Source organism: Nomascus leucogenys, chromosome 22a (assembly GCF_006542625.1).
Source record: "Nomascus leucogenys isolate Asia chromosome 22a, Asia_NLE_v1, whole genome shotgun sequence".
NCBI lineage: Eukaryota > Metazoa > Chordata > Mammalia > Primates > Hylobatidae > Nomascus > Nomascus leucogenys.
Window position 1 is genome coordinate 13945050 of NC_044402.1, and position 22186 is coordinate 13967235.

General features: G+C 32.9%; 1 protein-coding gene across 4 annotated transcripts in view; it reads left to right on the forward strand.

Annotated features, from left to right (window-relative positions):
- TC2N (tandem C2 domains, nuclear) overlaps positions 1 to 21941 on the forward strand; it is an 84630-nt gene extending 62689 nt beyond the window's left edge. For 2 of the 4 annotated variants that reach the window (XM_012498218.2, XM_003260886.4), the window contains exons 4-12: positions 221 to 388; positions 2186 to 2277; positions 3497 to 3572; positions 4158 to 4258; positions 4655 to 4771; positions 9986 to 10177; positions 14472 to 14586; positions 16744 to 16943; positions 18910 to 21169. In XM_012498218.2, coding sequence (XP_012353672.1) covers positions 221 to 388; positions 2186 to 2277; positions 3497 to 3572; positions 4158 to 4258; positions 4655 to 4771; positions 9986 to 10177; positions 14472 to 14586; positions 16744 to 16943; positions 18910 to 19020 — 1172 coding nt within the window. In that variant the 3' untranslated portion in view covers positions 19021 to 21169. Of the gene's footprint in view, positions 1 to 220; positions 389 to 2185; positions 2278 to 3496; positions 3573 to 4157; positions 4259 to 4654; positions 4772 to 9985; positions 10178 to 14471; positions 14587 to 16743; positions 16944 to 18909 lie in introns of all 4 variants that reach the window. The other 2 variants (XM_003260888.3, XM_003260887.4) reach the window with 2 other exon arrangements.
- The last annotated feature ends 245 nt before the right edge of the window (positions 21942 to 22186 follow it).

Genomic DNA, 22186 nt, shown 5'->3' on the forward strand with positions numbered 1-22186 from the left:
TATACCAGACTGTCTTAAGTGCAGGCTTAATGGCTGATCCTTGGCATAACACTTCACACAGAACTCCCTAAATATGTGCTGATATTTTTAGCTATCAAAGACATGTGATTTAGTATTACTTGAGACAAAATATTTTTTCTTTTACCCTGGGTGTACCAGCTGTTGGCTAATAACTCCAAGAAAAAGGATGTTACAAACTTTTAGAAACATTTGCTTTCAGGATCTGCCAGAGCATCTTTTGGAGATCGAAAGGTAGAACTTTCCAGTTCATCCCAGCATGGACCTAGCTATGATGTGTATAACCCATTCTATATGTATCAGCACATTTCACCTGATTTGAGTAGACGCTTTCCTCCCTGTTCAGAAGTGACGAGACTGTATGGATCGGGTATGAAAATTTTTTGTGCTTTTCCTCTTTGTGTTTCTCTTTAAGAAATTTAGAAATCAAATCTAAGATATGGGAATAAATGATTCTTACTATTAAAAGCAATTTAAAAATAAGAAAACACGCTTCATAAATGTGATAAACATTATGACATCTCTGTAGTATTATATCTAATATAAAAATTGAAAGATTAATGAGTTATATCTGTTGGTAGTTCTAAATTCCATTTAATTTCCCTTTTTTGAAAGAAGCTTTGGTTCAAGAGATCTTTTATACAACATGGAGACTATAGTTAATTATGATATATTCTTGAAAAGTGCTAAGAGAGTGGATATTAGGTGTTCTCAAAACACTTTTTGTTATCATTCAAAAGTGATAACTGTGGAGTAATACATTTGTAAATTAGCTAGATTTAGTCATTCTGCAACGTATATATACTTTAAAACATTATGTTGTTCATGATAAATACATACAACAAAAGAGAAAGAAGTTAGCTGCATACCAGGTAAAAGGGAAAAAACATAAAGAAGAAAGAAGTTTTGTTTTCAGATTATTTTGTCTTTTTGTTGTTGTTGTTTTGAGACAGTCTCACTTTGTTGCCCAGGCCGGAGTGCAGTGGTGCAATCTCAGCTCACTGCAGCATCAACCTCCCAGGCTCAAGTGATTCTCACACCACAGCTCCCCATCACCCCTGCACCACCGCAGAAGCTGGGACTACAGACACGTGCCACCACACCTGACTAATTTTTTTTGTATTTTTTGTAGAGATGGGGTTTTGCCGTCTTGCTCAGGTTGGGCTCGAACTCCTGGGCTGAAGCAATCCTCCTGCCTTGGCCTCCCAAATTGCTGTTATTACAAGCATGAGCCACTACACCAGCCCAGATTATTTTGTATGCATTTCACTTGTCACCTGTATATTCATAAACTCTCCAACAGCTATTTGTACATAGATATGTTGTACTAAATACAGTAATATTTTTTCATTTTTTTCTGTATTCAGGGAAAATGATGAATTTAGAAACTCATGGTGTGATGGGAAATATAAACAAAGAAACTGCTTAAGTGATTATAGAGCTTTTGTAGTTTCATATTTGAGACTGTGAATTATTGTCTACCGTGTTCATCTGTGATTCACAAAATTCTCAGTTTTTCAGGATATATATATATATATACACACATATATGTATGTGTATATATATGTATACATATGTGTGTGTGTGTATATATATGTGTGTATATATATATCTCAACCAGTGAATTTAGGGTGAGGTACTGAAAATAAAGAAGAAATACTTTTAAGGGCCTGCCTTGCATTCACTACTGTGCTAGAATATACAATTGGCATACAAAGTTCCTTTCTTCACAGATCTTACAGTGTAGGAGGGAAACTAAAAATACAGACTAGAAATATAGAAACACATGGGATTGAGTATTGATTTTTAAAAGTAATACGTGCTTATTAATAATAGTTGCATTACACTTAATACAGAGTATTTACTCTTAGATTATATTTATTGGATCAAGGAATGGGGAATGTAAAGAAAAAAGTAATTTTCCCTGTTTGATAATTGATGTAGATATGAAAATGTGTTGTTTGATTTATGTTGATTTCTGTTTCAAACAAAAAATAATTGAAAAAAAATTTTTTAAGTTAAAAAAATTTTTATTAGAAGGCTTTATCTCTTCTGTAGATTTACACAAAATATTCATGATGTATTGCTACAGAGATTTAGTTCATGGTAATTAAGTAGAATTCCAGTGTTTCTTAAAAATATATACTTTTCTCATATCCCTTTGTAGTTTGTGATTTAAGGACCAACAAACTTCCCGGTTCCCCTGGGCTAAGCAAATCTATGTTTGATCTTACAAGCTCATCTCAGCGATTCATCCAGGTGAATTATCTACATAAATTTAATTATATGTGATAATTTCCTTTCAAATTAAAAATTCAGAAATGTATGAATTACATTAGGAATATGTTGTATATTTTTTGTAGATGTATCTGTTCTGATATCTGAAGAATAAATAATTGATATTTCCCATGTATATTATTTTAGAAAGCTGTTATTTGATTGCTAAAAGGCAGTAGTTTTTCTTTTTTCAATAAATTTTATATCTCAGTTGGTATGCTCTCAGGGAACCTTGAAACAGTTGGTATTTAAAATGGTGTAATTAAAAGTGCTTATTAATTTAGCTTTTCTTACTGAATATAACCAGCTAGTTTTAAAAATTATATTTCTTTTGAGATGTAGGACTTTATTCACTAATATTAACACTGCATCCTCCTGGTTTTGAAAAGGAATTGAGAATTATTTTGATGTTTTAAAAAATGTTTCTTTTTTATTACAAGTAAACTGTAATTATTTAAAATTAGGAAATAGAAGTAAGCAAAATAGAAAGACAAATTCCTGTATTTCCTATAACTCAGAGTAAGTGCAATGTGAAAATGTTGTTATATGTACTCATGGTCTTGTTTCCATGTGAATATATATACATATATTTTATAAAATGGAAATACATTCTAGATAATCCTTAATCCTCGACTGAGTTAACTTTTTATAGATTTAATTTTTTATAGCAGCAGTTGTTTAACACGTATCAGAATTGTTTGGAGAGCTTATTAAAACACAGGATGACAGGCTTCATCCTCAGAGTTCTTAATTCAGTAGCTCTGCAGTAGGGCCTGAGTTTGTATTCCTACCAAGTTCCAAATGATACTGTTGCTGCAAGTCCAGATTGACTATGCTTTGATAATTGCTGCTTTACAAGTTTTTCCATAGCAGGCTATTTCTAAATAAATTCTCATTTTCATTAATACTCTCAGGTATGAAACTTAAGCAGTAATATCTTTCTCCTTATTACAAAATCAAACCAAAAACAGCAAAGGCTTTCCAGTATATTATCTTGTAAGATATTTAAGATAGTCCTAACAAATGCCAAAAGCTTTTTTTTTTTTTTTTTTTAACTACCTGTAAGTGGGAAATTCTGACCTGTAACACTGTCAAAATAGTTAGCATACAGTTTGTTACTAGGATGGATATTGAGGCATATGTATTAGAATCCTTAAGGTTTCATATGCAATTTCTGATTAAAGAATAATTTTATTTATAGAGACATGATTCATTGTCCAGTGTACCCAGTAGTTCTTCTTCAAGGAAAAATTCTCAGGGGAGTAACAGAAGCCTGGGTAAGGAATAAAGTATCCTACTTTTATACTCTTAAGATAATTATTTCTACTCAATAGTAACTTGAAAGTGTATATAAGGTGAAAAACCCTAGATGATTATATCTACTATGTTGATATAATAAATTAAGTCTAAATAAAACTATGTTGGTAGTGTTATCAGCATATGGATACTCAGATCACATGGTCCATTTCTCAGTGTTCAGGTAGAAGTGTGGCTTTTTAAAAAGTGAAGCAGTTGAATATCTTTTGTTTGTATTAAAGTGTACTAGTGAAGGAGCCTCCAGAAGAATACAGTATTAAGGCCATATAAATGTTATTTGGAAAGATTTCTCTTAGTTTTAATTTAAATCCCTCACTGCAATTGGGTTAAGTTTTTAAAACCATGAGACCTTTTTATAGTATATATCTTCCCTCTAGTGCTTCAATAAATACATTAAAGTGTGATTTTTGTCTTCTTAGATTGTGAACTTTAAAAAATAATTGTAGCATTTTAAAATTGTGCTCTTAAATTGGATTGTATCAAAGCTTAATTGGGTTAGAAGGATTGCATGGCATTTGAAACATCTTTGTCCTTTTATAATCCAGATACAATTACTCTATCAGGAGATGAAAGGGACTTTGGGAGACTGAATGTGAAATTGTTTTATAATTCTTCAGTAGAACAGATCTGGATCACAGTTTTACAGGTAAATTAGTATAGTTAATACCAGCTTTTATTACAAAATTGAATATTTAGACATTGTAAACATTTACTCTTGCCCTTTTCTGGGGAATGGGCCAATGCCACCTTTGAAATTTGGAATTCTTTAATATTTTTACAGAAAATAGTATTTAATAAAGCATCTAAGAAAAAAATCTGTAGTATGATGGTAGTATGTGTGTTTTTAAGCTCAAGAGGGAAATTGACATGACATCTAGAATATTATATGTCAAAATTTGCTTAATGTGGATGCAACATGAGGTCTCAGTAGACAAGTTTATTTTTATAGTTTTTATCTAAAGTCAGTACCTCAAGAAATACATCAAATGTTTGTATTGTTGGATCCTTTGTAAAATTCAAATTGTATTTTTAATTTTTTTAGTGCAGAGATTTAAGTTGGCCCTCTAGTTATGGAGACACTCCTACTGTTTCTATAAAAGGAACACTTACATTGCCCAAACCAGTGCATTTCAAATCTTCAGCCAAGGAAGGTTCCAACGTAAGTGGCTGTTTGTGTTTGAATTTCTTTTCTGTTTTTTTTTTTTTTCATATTTGTCACTTTTACCCATGTAAACAAATCAGAATAAGAAAGTCTTTTATCTTAGGGAAACTACAACTATGTGTTGTTGCTTTTTCAAGGCAACTTTGAGTCTGAAAAATATTTGATATTTCATTGTCTAGTATTAAGATACATTTAAAAAGAATATCTTATTCACTAGAGTATATAGAAGATGAACAATATCTAAGAAACCTGTTTACTTTTCTTGTGTGAAAGGAAATAAATCTTGGCTTCTCTTTCCCCCAACCCACTTTGGCTTTGAAAAATAAATTCATGATTGCAATGAATTTCTTTTAAATATTTCCAATTAGTATAACAGAAGGACTTATGATCCTGAGTTTGGTTTTGTAGATCCTAGATTTTACATTAATTTAAATACATATTCATTTCTGTCATTTGTTATAGGTTAAAAGATTATTGTTTTTCTATGCAAATGAAAAGATATCTTCCAAAAGACATCATTTTAAAATAATATTCAAATGACTAATAAACATATAAAAAGTTTCTTCTCACTATTAATCATAGAAATACAAATTTAAATTGCATATTGCTTTCTGTTTCTTTCTTCCTCTTTCTTTCTTTCCTTTCTTCTTAGAATTAGGAAAAATTTTACAGGTATTCTAGAACATACAACTTCTTAGAAATTATCTTGACACTACATGTCAAAACCTTGAAATATCTATACTTTTAAACAGTAATTCTACTTTGAAACTGGAAATTATTTCTGTGGAAATAAAATACAAACAAAAATATATAAAATATTCTTGGAAGTTTTGTTTGAAGAAAAATTGAAAAAACTCCAAATGTGTCATACAGAGGAATGGTTGAAAAACCTAATGGTGTACCTATGTGTATTAGTTTCCTAGGGCTACCATAACACAGTACTGTACCACAAACTGGGTGACTTACAGCAACAGAATTTTCTCTCTTGCAGCTTTGGAGAAAGTCCAAAATTAAAATGTCAGCAGTGTTGATTCCTTCTCTGAGGGTGAATCTGTTCCATGCCTCTCTTCCAGCTATTGTGTTGGCCAGCAATCCTTGACATTCCCTGGCTTGTAGATCACTCCAGTCTCTGCTTCTGTCTTCACATGGCATTATACCTGTGTTCTGTGTATTCACATGGCCATCTTCTTAAAAGGATACCAGTCATTAGGGGTCCACCTTACATCAGAATTACCTCTTCTTAACTTCACTGATCACATCTACAGTGACCCTGTTTCCAAATGAGTTCACATTATTAGATGCTGGGGCTCAGGACTTCAACATATCTTTTTTAGGGGGGTGTAATTCATCCCATAACACCATGTGATAGAAAACTAGGTAACTATGAAAACTAATGTTTAGGAAGAGTTTTTAAGGAACTGGAAAAACATTTTTAATAAATGAAAAAGGCAATGATCAGAATTGGGGTGTGTGTGTATGTGTATATATGTATGAATGTGTATATATGTATGTATGTGTATATGTATATATATATTAGGATCTCACTTTATGAAAATATGTATCATTGAAAGTCTAGCTAGAAATAAACCGTAACTCATTATAACCTTGACACTCATAGATGAATACTTCCTGAATTAAACAATTTTACTTTTTGATTCTCAAATAAAGCTAATTTAACTTAGGAAAAGTTAGGAAAAATGTTCCCATATTAAAACTTGTATGGAATCTTTCATTTTACAATTTTATTGTTATATATAAAGTTGTTTGGGAGACTCCTATTTGGCAAAATATGGAAAGTGTGAAATGAAGCATCACACTTGCTTAATTTGTAAGCTCATTAAACATTTTGTGTGTAATATATAATTGGTGTGATTCTATGACTTGAGACTGTAAAAGAAAAAGATAGCTCAGTAGTTGTGAGACCCTCAGAAAGACAATTCTGACTGTACAGACAGACATAAGCTATTACAACAAGAGTAACATTTTGGGCACAGTATAGGCATACTTCAGAGATACTGTAGGTTCAGTTCCAGATCGCCACACTAAAACGAACATTGCAATAAAGCAGGTCACATGAGTTTTTTGGTTTCCCAGTGCATACAAAAGTTATCTTTATACTGTAGTCCATTAAGTGTGCGATAGCATTATGTCTAAAAAAGTAATTTACATACTTTAATTTAAAATACTTTATTTCTAAAAAATATTAGAATGAGTCTTCAGCAAGTTGTAATTTTTTTGCTGGTGGAAGGTTTTGCCTTGATGTTGATGGTTGCTGAATGATCAGGGTGGTGTTTAGTGAAGGTTGAAGTGGCTGTGGCAGTTTCTTAAAATAAGACAACAGTGAAGTTGGCCACATCTATTGACTCTTCCTTTCATAGAAAAGTTCCCCGTAGTATATGATGCTGTTTGATAACATTTTATCCACAGTAGAACTTCTTTCAAAATTGGATTCCATCCTCTCAAACCCTGCTATTGCTTTTCAGCTAAGTTTATGTAATATTCTGAATCCTCTGAATTCATTTCAGCAATGTTCACAGCATCTTCACCAGGAGTAGATTCCATCTCTAGAAACTACTTTCTTTGCTCATGTGTAAGAAGCAACTCCTTATCTGTTCACATTTTATTGTGAGATGGCAGCCATTCAATTGCATCTTCAGGATCCACTTCTAATTCTAGTTCTCTTGCTGTTTCCACCACATCTGCAATTACTTCCTCTGCCGAAATCTTGAATCCCTCAAAGTCACCATGAGGGTTAGAATAAACTTCTTCCAGATTCCTGCTAATGTCCTTTTTTTTGACCTCTTTCATGCATCATGAATTTTCTTAATGGCATCTAAAATCCTGAATCCTTTCTAAAAAGTTTTCAATTGCTTTTGCCCAGGTCCATCAGAGGAATCACTATCTATGGCAGCGATAGCCTTACAAAATTTATTTTTTAAGTAATAACACTTGAAAGTTGAAATTACTCCCTGATCCATGGGATGCAGAATGGATGTGTTTGCAGACATGAAAATAACATTCATCTCTGTATACATCTCTGTCAGGGCTCTTGGGTGACGAAGTGCATTGTCAATGAGAAATAATGTTTTGAAAGGAATCTTTTTTTTTTTTTTTTGAGCAGTAGATCTCAATGGTAGACTTAAAATATTTAGTAAACCATGCTGTAAACAGATATGCTGTTATCCAGGCTTTGTGGTTCCATTTATAGAGCACAGGCATAGTTAATTTAGTATAATACTTAAGGGCCCTAGGATTTTCAAAACGGTAAGTGAGTGTTGGCTTCAACTCAAAGTGACTGACTGCATTAGCCCCTAACAAGAGAGTCAGCTTAGTCCTTTGAAGCCTTGAAGTCAGGCATTGATTTCTCTGTAACTGTGAAAGTCCTAGATGGCATCGTCTTCCAACAGAAGACTCTTTTGTCTACATTGAAAATCTGTTGTTGAATGTAGCCACCTTCTTAGCTAGATCTTCTGGGTAACTTGCTGCAACTACTGCATTAGCACTTGCTACTTCACCTTGCACTTTTATGTTTTGGAGACTGTTTCTTTCCTTAAACCTCGTGAACCAACCTCTACTAGGTTTTAGTTTTTCTTCTTCAGCTTCTTCACCTCTCTCAGCCTTCATAGAATTGAAGAAAGTTAGGACCTTGTTCTGGATTAGGTTTTGGCTTAAGGGAATGTTGTGGCTGATTTGATTTTCTCTCCAGACAAATAAAACTCTCTCCACATCAGCAATAAGGCTGTTTCACTTTCTTATTTGTATGTTCACTGGAGTAGCACGTTTAATTTCCTTCAATAATTTTTCCTTTGCATTCACAACTTGACTAAGTGGTATAAAAGGCCTAGCTTTTGGTCTTTCTCGGCTTTCAACATAGCTTCCTCACTAAGCTTAGTCATTTCTAGCTTTTGATTTGAAGTCAGAGATGTATGTTTTTCCTTTCCCTTGAACACTTAGAGGGCATTTTAAGGTTATTAATTGGCCTAATTTCAATATTGTTGTGTCTTAGGAAACAGGGAGGCCTGAGGAGAGGGAGAGAGATGGAACAGCTGGTTGCCGGAGCCATCAGAACACACACATTTATTGATTAAGTTGCCCATCTTATATAGGTGTGGTTTGTGGCACTCCAAAACAATTACAATAGTAATATCAAAGATCACTGATCACAGGTCACTATAACAGATATAATAATGATGAAAAAGTTTGAACTATTATGAGAATTACCAAAATGTGACAGAGACATGAAGTGAGCACATGCTGTTGGAAAAATGACACTGATAGACTTACTCAACACTGTTGCCACGAACCTTCAATTTGTAAAAAATGTAATGTCTATGAAGCACATTAAAGCAAAGTACAGTAAAATAAGGTATGCCTGTATTCAAAATGTTTATGCTAGTTGCCCAGATATCTTGCCTTTTCAAAAGGAATAAAAGCTCCTTTCTCAGTGGATGCATTAAAGATGGAAAGAAGGAAGGGTATGGCAAAGAACAGTCTAGTGTCAAGAACATGTTAGCCCATAGTAAGCCAAGGATTTAAAAATACTAAAAGTAACAAGAGCATTTAAAAATGTTCTGAGGCTAGAAAACACTGACTTGCTGACTGAGATGGGTGCTTAGGAGAGAAGGTATAATTTTAAACTCATATTTTCCTTTGTCTTCTCTATCAAAAAGTTAGATTTTCAGATCGGAAAGGGTGGAATAAATGTCACCAAAAGGGAAATTGAAGCCTGAGATAGATGGGAAGATTCCTTAGACAAAAAATAACTCCTTTAAGGAAACAGTTCAAATCTCTTTATGTGAACAAGTTAGATACTGTGAACAAGAGAGTGCTTGCATATGAGATTCTTGCACCACTCTCCTGAACTGTTGAAGAATGGTATTGATGACAGGAAAGATGCCAGAACCAAAGATGGAAAAACAATTAATTTTCAGAAAGGGAAAAAGCTGTATTGTGGTGAGCATGGTGTTGATATGACCTGAATTCCTAAATAATTTAAAGGATGATTTGTGAAATTAAGAAAGGTAGTATCCAGGATAAACTCTAGAAAAACAAATCATTGCCATTCTTATTTCCATTCACATTAAAAAGATGTTTTGTTGTAAAAAGAATTAAATATACCTTTCCTAAATATAAAATAAAATATTATTTTGTATTGGCATATAAGCCTTTTATTTATATATTTTATGTTTTCTTGTTTTTTTTTTTTTTAAGGCTATTGAATTTATGGAAACGTTTGTATTTGCTATTAAACTTCAAAGTCTACAAACTGTAAGGCTTGTATTTAAGATTCAAACTCAGACTCCCAAGAAGAAAACCATTGGAGAATGCTCACTGTCACTCAGAACCCTTAGCACACAGGAAACGGATTACTCTTTGGATATATCAGCACCTTCAAAAATTTCTGTAAGTGATAATAGTATGTTAAGAGTATTTCATACTTTTAGAATTATTTGGTGGATGGGTTTTTGTTTGTTAGAGGATAACCTGAATAGAATATTAGAGGATCTGGAAGGCTCTCAAGTAGCAATAATATTATTTTCAAATAATATTTTAGAAATTATTGATAAAATGTTAACAGAACTGTTTTCTTTCTCCATTGGAAAATAACCTCAGGGTTACCTTCTTCTAGCACATTTCTTTCTTTTTTTGAGACGCACTCTCGCTCTGTTGCCCAGGCTGGAGTGCAGTGGTGCGATCTTGGCTCACTGCAAGCTCCGCCTCCTGGGTTCACACCATTCTCCTGCCTCAGCCTTCCGAGTAGCTGGGACTACAGGCGCCCGCCACCATGCCTGGCTAATTTTTTTGTAATTTTAGTAGATGGGGTTTCACTGTGTTAGCCAGGATGGTCTCGATCTCCTGACCTCGTGATCTGCCTGCCTCGGCCTCCCAAAGTGCTGGGATTACAGGCGTGAGCCACCGCACCCGGCCTCTCCTAGCACATTTCTTATTTATGTTTTATACTTCAGGGGAAATAACTCTGAAGTATGAATAACCTTTTTTTTTTTTTTAAGTTTTTTTAGGTAGCTGATAACTTAGGAAAAACAAGAAAGAATCATAAATTCCAAACTTAATCAGAAATTGCCCTGAAATAGATTAGGAAAGTTGTTTTAACCATGAGTAAGCTATACAGCAGCTCATAAATTGATTAGAAGTTTTTACAGCTGATTTTGTTTTTTTTCTGTAAAAAGCTTTATTACCTAATGGTGCTGATTGGGACCTGCTATTTGCTTCTCTCAGCTAACTGAACACTATTTTTAAATTGTTTAGGAATTTCTAATTAAATTGTATAGATTGAATGTTAGGATAATATTTATAAAAATCAGTCTTAAGCTTTTATAAGGTCAAACCTATATGCGGTTTTAAATTTGTATGGGATTTATATTTTACCTGTTTCCAAAAATATTTAAGGTGACTGGAAGTGCTTCTTACCTCTGGGTATACGTTAGAATCATCTGGGAGCTTTAAAAAAATGCTCATACATAAACTAAAAAAAATGAGAATTTTGGGGGATATGGGGCGGAAACATGTATCTATCCTTCCTTTTGTTTCCTTTCCTTCCTTCCTTCCTTCCTTTTCCTTCTCTTTCCTTTCCTTTTCTTCCCTTTCCTTTTTTTCGAGGAAGAAAGAAAGCTCTGTAGCCCAGCATGGAGTGTGGTGTGCAATCACAGCTCACTGCCTCCTCCATCTCCCAGCCCAAGCAATCCTCCCACCTCAGCCTCCTGAGTAGCTAGGACTACAGGCACACCACCATGCCCAGCTAATTTTTTTAACTTTTAGTAGAGATGAGGGGTCTTACTATATTGCCCTTTCTGGTATCAAACTCCTGAGTTCAAACAATCATCTTGCCTCGGCCTCCCGAATTTGCTGGGATTGCAGGCATGAGCCACTGCGCCCAGCCTTGCCTATTATTCTTTATCCCAACCCCCCGTGTGCTGTTCTGTAACCATGACAGGAGTTTGTCACTGGCATTTTTGACACTAGCTTAGTAGGTAGTAATCTGCAGCCATAGTTTACAGAAGGCACAAATATACTATTCAAATAGATAATTCATATATTAAAACTTTAAAAACAGAGTATATAAGAAGAGAACTCAGGGATTTTCTGGGGAATTGAGATATTATTATCTGCGTTGGAAAATATGAATGAATAATTATGGCTAAATTTCTACAAAACCATATTTCATGTATCAGAGATTTTATAAATATTTGTGTATTTTCTGAATGCCGGGTGCTAGGGTTATAGATTGATATCCTGAAAGAACTGTGTTTGGGCTATGCTGGACCAGTGAGTTTATGTTAATAAGTGTGAATGTTTCACATTATTGGCTAAAGCAATAATAGTATGCTTTGTTTTAATGTGTTGAAGAGGAAAATAAATATTCTAACTGTGACGTTTAAAGAGCCGTAATTTCCCATCCACACTGACAACTGTTTCACCATGAACAGCACAACTTTCGGATTTTTACTCAATAAAGAGTTCTTGACCTTGACAAATAGTAATGTAAATAATTACTTCAGATCTCAAATTTTGGTATTGAATAATGTGGAAGAAATACATTTTCCTGAAGAAATAGCTAGCATTTACAGAGATTTATCTTACGGCTGCCTCAATGCTACGTGATCTAATGATCACACCAAAATTATAACCTTGGTGCTCTTTATCCCTTTTGTGGAGATCGGGGAACACTTGCCTGAGGTCATACAGCCAGTAGTGGGGGAGTCAGGATTTGAATGGAGGCAGTCTGATTCCAAAGCCAGCTCTTTTAACTCTGACATGTATTGCCCGCCTAAGAAGATATTCTCGAACATCACCAGATCGTGATGTTCTCTAATGATGCTCAGCATTTCATTTCACCCCTTCCAGGAAGGCTAACAATGTTTTCTTTTCTGAATAAAAGGATACATTACTCAGGAGCAGTTTTGTGCTTATTAAATGCAGTCAGTACATACCTGCTAATTGATTGGAATTTTAATTTTTTGGTTATTATGAGATTTAAATAGTTTAAATCTTTGAATAGTTTTTCATGATCTGAATTAATGTCCTGGAACATGAACTGAATTTGTGAAATAAACTTGGCAAGTGGGAAATGGTAAGCCTATTGCCAAATGCCGCTCTGTTTTATGAGAGTGAACTCTACAATTGTGTAACAATAAGAGAAGTGTTGCCACCTTTACGTGTTTTCATAAGTGTTATTACACTGTGGGTACAAAACCGTAATAAAAAATAATAAAAAAATTTAACCATGATTTCCCTTGTGTTTTATAAACAGTGTGACTCTATCTTTTAAAATATATTTTTTAAATGCCAAGGACAGCAATTTTTTTTCAATCAGCAAAGGTTTTTTTTTTTTTTATGGCTACCAAGTTAGTTCATGTGAAAAGTTTTGTTCATTCTCATTCTGATTACAATCAAAAGCAATAAATTAACTTATTTATTAGAAGTCAGCATTTGTTGCCAAATAACAAGTTTTATCATCAATTTAGACCTTTTCAAGGGGAAATTAAATTCCAGCAGTTGAGTTTGTACTTGTTAAGCAATTCATTTTTCATTTTCTATCTCTTCATTTCTTATGGCATGACTGGTTTGAAATACAGAATCATATTTTAAGAAAACACCAAGCTTCTGTCAATGTTATGTATATGGAAAGGTTGGGTTTTTTTTGTTTGTTTGTTTGTTTTTTGTTGTTGTTGTTTTTCCCCCAATAAGCCATGAGCCAGTTATTGGGGAATACTGAGCAATATCAAATATAAATGTCTTCATCAAGTGTCATTCAGTTGTTCTGTAACTTTACTGGAATCAGTACTAATGAAGACTTTTGTGTCTGTCTATGCTGAGCCCTAGTATGATCTGTGAACATTATGTTCCTACTTTATTCCTATTCTCACTCTTTTCAACATGTAAACAATAGTGTTTTTGTGTTTGGACAACCGTTCTCCCTTTTATCTTTCAGTCCAAGGACCTTGGAATCCGCCTAAGTAGTCTGGCTTGTGTTGTATTTCACAGACAAATTACCAACTTTCTTCTGCTGTTGGTCAGCAGTACTGAAGAACACATTTTAATTTTTCCTCTTCTCTAAGTCTCCTTCATTTTGCTGTTTGCCTCAGGTTTTCTTTGACCTTTTCCTTATTATTTACTGCCTCATCACTTTGACTAGCTTCCTTCTTGCCAGCTTTCTTTAGCTTGCTTCCATTCAGCATAGTAATTCAACTCTGAATCCACAGATCTGTTTATTGCTGTCTTCTGATTTTGGTAGCACCTACTCTGATCTCCATAGTTAGAAAAAAATGATGATTTTCATATATAACTTTTTAATCATATTTCATGTGTTCTCTAAAAATAATTTGACTACATTTAGTTGTTTTGAAAGTGTATTCCTTTTGTGTTAATTTCACTGGCATTTTCTCCAGTGATACTGCTTATTAATTTAATTTGCTTTTAATTTGAATTGGCTCTAGGTGTCACTGATTTTGAAGTTTCAGTATGTAGATATAACCTGTATTTTCAGAATCCATGCAAATGAGTACTTTAAAGAATTCATGATATTTATCTTCTTAACTTCTCTTGTAACTTATAGTTTTGAATATCATTAGAAAGGAATACTTTCAAAATTTCTAACCTTAGCTTTTTAGCTTTTAATTTTTGAATTATCCCAAAAACTTTATTCTTAACTACCAAATGACACTTTTTTGATATGCAGGTTTGCCATGCAGAACTTGAATTGGGGACTTGTTTTCAAGCAGTAAATAGCAGAATTCAGTTACAAATTCTTGAGGCACAATACCTTCCAATCTCATCAACACCTCTGACTTTGAGTAAGTATATCAGTGGTTCAAAGTAGAATCTTCAGAAAGTATTAGTAATAGAAAGTATTTTTTCTACGTTTCTTACAATGGAGATTAAAATCTTAGTAACTTTTATTATTTAACTTATTTACTTTAAATTTAAAATTATAAGATTTCAAATTTTAGCCATTGTGTCTACCTTAATACAGTGGTCTCTTGAGTGTTATCCAGTAATGACCTCTCTGCCTTTGATACTGTTTTTTATTTAGCTCATCAGTTCATACAGGTTGAATGTCTAGAGGATTTTCAGTTATATTTTACCACCTGAAATGATTTATCCTCTCTCTAGGTCTGTGCCCTTTGTGGAATGCCCTGCTAACTAGAAACTTAATTGTAAAAGTATATATATATCAAAAACAAACCTAGAAACACTTTTCTCTTCCTGTGTTTTGTGTACAACCAGGGATTGTGATACTTTGGTTGTCTAGTCCTAGAGATTTGAGTGGGCAGAAGTGCCCCTTTTCCCTACTAAAAGAAAGGAACTATCTGGGGGCAGGCAAAAGCAATGCATGTTCACCATAACTAGAAAGACTAAAAATAAATGAAACTGAGCATTCAATTCAAGAAGCTAGAAAAACAACAAACCCAAAGAAATTAGAGTAAGGTATTAAAGCTAAAGTTGAAGGTGACAGATATGGAGACAACCACAAAAGGCATAATCAATAAAACTAAAAGCTGTTTCTTTGAAAGAATCATTAAAATAGACAAATCTATAGAAGGTGACATCAAGTGAAAAAAATAGAGAAAACATGAATGATATTCTGAGCAATGAAGAGGATATAATTTCAAATTCGCAAGAGATTCTATCATATATAAAGCAATACCGTGTGTAGCTATACCAATTTATTTGGGTATCTATGTAAAATAAATGACTTTCTGAGAAATTCAGCGGTTGAAAGTAGAATCTTAAGAAGAGGAAGAAATTCTGAATAAAAGAATAAGCATGAAAAGGTAGTTAAAAGAACTGCCTCTAATAAAAGCACTAGGCCAAGGTAGTTGTACTGGAACATTCTACCAAATTTTTAAGGAACATGTAATTTCTGTTGTATATAAGCTGTTCCAAAGCATGAAAAGAAGATGGAAAAAGTAATTTTGTGAGTCAGCATATTCTTGATACTAAAACAGAATGGATAGCACACACAAACAGTAATTATAGACTAATGTCACCTATGTAGATAGATGGAAAATCCTAAAATAAAAATAAGCAAATAAAACCTAACTTGGAATAAATCATCAAGACTATATATAATTAATTCTAGGAAACAAGGACAACAGATGCTGTTTATAACAGGCTTCCCTTAAAACAGCTCATCAGGATGACCACAACTCTTCATTCTATCAATCCAATGGTCGGATCTCAGCCCTCACTTTGTGGCTCCCACCTTTCTGGGAGTTCTCAGTTTCTTGCTTCTCTGGCAGCCCAGCTCTGTCACCTCCAATTGGTCAGACTGTACTTTATGCTTGACCTGTAGGCACTGTGTGTCAGTCAGATAGGGGAGTATGCTTAGGTAAAAACTATATCAACCTGAATTTTACCCAGTGAAGTTCCCATCTTTTACCAGTTGACTTCCCTCCAGTTTCTTTCTGCTTTTAGTGTTTTAAAATTTTTTCCCGAAGTTTATAATAGTTGTTTATGGGAAGGTTAGTTTATACAAGCTATTCTGCCATTACTGGAAGCTCTATATGTCTCAAATTTATTTAAAGTACAGATTTTATCTAGTGGGCATATACTTAACTCCTGGAGTCTTTTATATTTTACCTATGTAATTGTGAAATAAATACCTCCAGCTGTCCAAAAAATTGGCACCTCTCTTTAGTGTGATCCTTTTCAGTGTGCACTCTTTTACTGTGATTGTTGTTTATGCCTCCATTTCCAGTCTTTAATGGCATTCAGCCACAGAAAGATTAAGTTCATTTAAAGTTACAGTAGTAAAGTATGGCCAAAGTTATAAAGTTGACTAGAGCTGTTTTCTGTTATGGTTGTAGCTCATCAAACATTTAAAAGTGACTTATCTATATTTTTACAATAAATGTTATATATATGAATTCCAACTTGGATGTGTATATACACATCTTTATATGGTATTTTGAATAACATTTTATAAACCAATATTTCTAATTTTTTAGGTTTTTTTGTGAAGGTGGGAATGTTTAGCTCGGGAGAGTTGATTTATAAGAAAAAGACACGCTTACTGAAGGCCTCCAATGGAAGAGTCAAGTGGGGAGAGACTATGATTTTTCCACTTATACAGAGTGAAAAAGAAATTGTTTTTCTCATTAAGCTTTACAGTCGAAGCTCTGTAAGAAGAAAACACTTTGTGGGCCAGGTTAGTAGGAGTTTTTATCCTTCCTTGTATTTTTCTATGCATTTAAACAGTCAGTTAACAAAGGGAATGCAGGATAATATTAAAGTTGAATAGAGTACAGTTCTTCAGCATCATAAAATTCAATGTTGCTACAAAAATAAAAACTTGTCAGACTTTTTGCTTTAATACAAATAGTTGGAATTTCTGAGCAATCAGGTTTATCTTTAAATATTTTTTTTCTGAGCTTTTTTACTTTAAAAACAATAAGAATTATCAATTTTTCAGTACTACTGACTTGTTCCTTGTGGAAGGAGGGAACATTAAGGATTTAAATCAATTTCTTAAGGCTTTGAGTATCAAATTTACTTTATTTTGTTTAATCTTTGATTTAATGTTTAACATGGGCACTTTTTATATGCTCTTACCTGAGTTATGTTAGTTTTGAATTCCTAGAACATGTCTGTTTTAACAGTGGTTGTGATATTATTTAGTTAATACTGCTGTCTGAATTATTTTAAAATCTTGGTACAATTTGTATAAGACAACATAACACTTGCTAACTTGCCAGTCCTCTAGGAACTTGTTTCCTTTCCTTACTCTGAATAGACTAGTGGTAGCTGTCCATTATCTTTTACCTTAATTGCAATTGTTTGAACCACATTTAAATTCCAAAATCTGTATTATTGGTTTAAAAGCTTCAACTTGACAAGATATTATTAAGTCTACATGAAATCCTCAAATTATATACGAATTTTCAAAGATTGATATCAGCTCCTTGATTTACTTTTTAATACATGTTTTTACATAAAATATTAATTAAAATGTTTTGTTTATCACTTATTATTTGGAAAAGAGCTTGAATTCAAGAATTCATATATCCAGCATACTTTTGAAAGTCCTTAAGCCTTTATGAAGCCAATTCAGTTAAAGTTTTCGTTTATCATCAAGCCTCAACTTAATGGTATGAATGGAATAGGAAATTTACTTGAGATGATTTTCATGATAACATTTGTGGTGATTCCATTCTCTTGGTTAAGATTCTAGTTAGAATAATAATTCTGGAAAGGTTCTTGCTGGTCATCTGCTCCCTATGACTTATCTGGTATAGCCTTAGGAGGAACTATGATGGGGTTGCCAAAAGTGAACTCAAGGTCTTCCACCCCTGTATCAACCAAAGTACTCTAATGTCTGTTTTACATACTGGGATTATTTGTAAGATTTCATTTGAAAGGAAGGTTCTTTAGACCAAGAAAGAAAAGGAAAAAGGTTTAAACCAATGACCTGCTCCAATCTCTTAGAAACTGAATCTCAGAGAAGTTAACTCCAAGGTAAAAGCATTTGTTAGTGCTAGAGGTAAGGTGAAAATTCAAGTTTTTTTATTCCTTGTCTTCCTTATCTTCATAATAATATAATTATTGTGGTGTCTTTTTTACAATTTGCATAATACTATGTATACATTCACATGTAGTATTTAAGTTACATAAGCAGTGCGTACTATGAAATTACTATTGATCAAGAATAACTATTTATTAGATTTTAATTAAGATTACACTTTATTTCATGTAAAACGTGATTTAAAATGCACATTCCTTACTAATCTAATTTGAATCATGATTAGCCTCAGTTTAATTATCTTTACAAAAATGTTTTTGAGTGGTTGGGATCAGTTTTAAGTTGAGCTTCTAGATTTGTTGAATAGGAAAGGATACTAATAACTGTTCTGGGGAAATGATTTTGTAATATTTCACCTTGAATTTTTGAATTGAATTGAACCTTATAAACTAGTCTTCAGAATGACTGAACAGGTTAAATGTTTTAGCATTTAAATGTCAGAGAAATCAATCTGACTTTTGGAAAAAAGAAAGATGTTTAATTTAAAATATGTAAAGCAAACTTCCAAATTTCTTCCATCGGTAAGAGTAACTAACTCTCTGAACTTGGTTATTATTGTGTCAAGTTAAATGATTGTACGTACTTTCCTTTACAGATTTGGATAAGTGAAGACAGTAATAACATTGAAGCAGTGAACCAGTGGAAAGAGACAGTAATAAATCCAGAAAAGGTTGTTATCAGGTGGCACAAATTAAAGCCATCTTGAAGACTTCACACATTAATTTGGTGAAGAACTTGACATTCTTTTAGAAGACTTACGATTTCAATTTGCTACCAATGCGAAGAGGCAAATCAATAAATTTGTCAATTTATGGGGGCTATAATTACAGTATATAATGTATCTGATAGAAAATTTGATAAGAAAATGTAATGAATTTTATCAGATATCCAAAGTAAAGGAAATATTTTAAAACTGTGCAACAAGAGACACAGACAGTAAAATCAAAGTATTATTAGGATGATTACATAAATTATAAAGTCTGTGAGAATATCAACTGTAGATAGTTCTTTCTATATTATGTTTGTGCTTTTGTATTTTAAGCTTTACTTAGATATTCAAAACCTAGTATATCAAGTCTCTGTTAGTACTATTGACATTTAGAAGACTTTACTATTATTTCAGTGCTAGGCATTATTGATTAGGTCTTGGCTCCAATGTTTACCTCTTGCTGTGTATTTTATCTTGGTAAAAATGAATTGAACCATTTCAACTATTTTCTATATTTGGGGAAAGTTTGTGCCCTGTGTTTTATAATGTTTTTACCCATAAGACATCACATTATCACTTTGTAAGCTACTTATCTCCAAAAAACTTCAGAAATAGAAAACTACATTTTGGCAGGAATAATTGAAAACACCAGAAGGTTGAAGTTGAATTGGAAACCCAGAATATACATACTTTGCTGTTTTCTTCCCTCAAATATTTTACTATTTGTTTTATTTGGAGTTAAAATAAGAGTATCATCCATATGGTCCATCTTAATTCACAGAATTAAATGAGCTTAAATAGCAAATTCAGTATTTTATGATAATCACTTCATTTTTAGTTTTTAAAATTTAGATTATAATTTACAGTGTTTGAGTATTTTCCCATTTTTTTCATTACCATACCTGATTATACTGTGTAACAAATAAATATTTTCTATTGCAGTTTTCTTTCCAGTACTTATTAGAACTCAGTATATGGAAATAATTTCAGCTTAATTGACCATAAGAACTGTGGCCAAAAAGAACAGCTTTGTGGAGAGGCAGATGACATTATACCTGATTTTAGAAAATCTCACTTTATTTTTGCTAATAAGTAGACTAAGTGCTCCGTGTTCTCAGTCTTCCCTTTTTTTCTGCCCCCATTCTTACTTTGTCCCATGCATGCAGAGAAAGATGGTGATATTTTAGGCCAGGAGTATACCTTGCTTTAACCTAAGCATGCCTTCTTTATTCCAGCTTCTATGTTCTATGTATATCATTAACATTTTCCCAAATAAACACTTAATTCTCTTTTCCCTAGGTGCCATCTCCTCAAGCTACAAAATGTCCACATCTTATATCCCCTTTGCTTCTGCTGCCCTGATTTTGTGGTACCAGTACTCTCTGCCACTGAACATTTTGAAATATTTTTGTTTTAGATTTGCAAAAAATGACAGATAGGTCAATACTCACATGGACTTTTAAGATAAATCACCTGTGTGATAATATTTTGAATCTGAGTCAAATACGACTTTTAAAAATTGTTTTTAAAAATAGACTTTTTTTTTTTTTTAGAGCAGTTGTAGGTAAACAGAAAAATTGAGAGGAAGATAGAGATTTCCTTTCTCCCCCAGTAAAGCCCTCAACAGCCTCCCAGGCTATCAGTATCCTGCACCACAATGGTACATTTGTTACAATCAATGAACCTACTCTGAAACATCATTATCATCCAAAGTTCATGGTTTACATTAGGGTTCCCTCTTGGTGTTATACATTCTATAGGTTTTGACAAATGTATGATGATATGTATGCATCATTATAATGTAGTATAGTTTCGCTGCCCTAAACATCCTCTGCAAATGCAACATTTTAATGGGTACCAAAGAAGTACATGTATTTACTGGCTTTTAGATAATAAATAACAGGCTTTATTGTTTATTTTAAAAGCTACAATTTGTTTTAGCTGGTTTCTCTGTTCTATTAATGCTTTGAATTTCCAAATTTAATATATGTAGTCATGCATTTAACTCAATATTTAATTATTTGATTTATTTAATTTTCTATGTTCTTACAATATGTGTACGATGTATAATTTAAGGGAAAGCTATGACTTCTCAGTTTCTTAGAATCCTAGGTAAATAAAACAATAAAAAGAAAATCTTTTCATTTAAAAGATCTTTCAGGTACAGAAGTATTGATACAACTAAGATCCTAAATGTTTTAATTAGTGTTTACTTAAGCCTTTTTCAGGTGAGGAGGTGCTGGTTATTTCCTTGAAGCTTTATGTGGAGCTATAAATAGAAATCCAATCTCCTGCTAATAGGTGCGCATATTGTGAGAAGAACGTTAGGAGCTGGTAGTAAAAAATGAGATTCTATGCCAAAATAACTTCTCTTCGTATTTGCCTAGGCATTTCTTGACCTTTACCCACTTACGCAAGGAGAAGGAAATCATAATGATGCCACGTGACCAAAGGAAACCATGGAAGGGTTCACGCTGATAGCTGATAGCTTGCACAGTGCTCATTCCTAACAGTGGATTTACTTGTAAGCTTTCAGATCAACACAAATAGCTGCAGCCTGGGTTAAAATATAACATCACTATTTGGCTTTTGTTTTGCATGATTTCTAAAAGGAGTACTCCTAGGGAAATGGCCTCTGAAGTATATCAGTTTCATCTCTTACCAAGACTGTTGAGAAGAAACTAGTGGGATTTTGAACAAGTTATGTAATTGTGGTCTGAAAAGAACCTAAACTGAAGTTCTGTTTAAATATAGTTACATGAATTTCTCTGATACTAATGTACTCAACAGTCAGGTGGAAACTATATCTCCTATTAACATTTTCCATTTTTGTTTAATCAAATATTTGCTTATGAAGGATTTCAGAAATTTGTAATAAATGTCAGCTTTTGATAGCATGGCAGTAATTGACATTTCAAAAATATATATTTCTTTCTGTGTTTGGTTGGGTGTAATGAGGAAAGTACCTGACAAAATGTCTGAAGACATTTTCTAATGTTGTCTTAGTGCATAAGCTATAATTTTTATTCAAAATTAAATTTCAAATGTTTGCAGTTTTGGCTAAAACATTGAGTTGAAAGAATTATGAAAAGTGGGCCCATATGAAGTACCATGTTCATTTTGAAATATAGATTTAAGATTTAGAAATATATTAAAAGAGTTA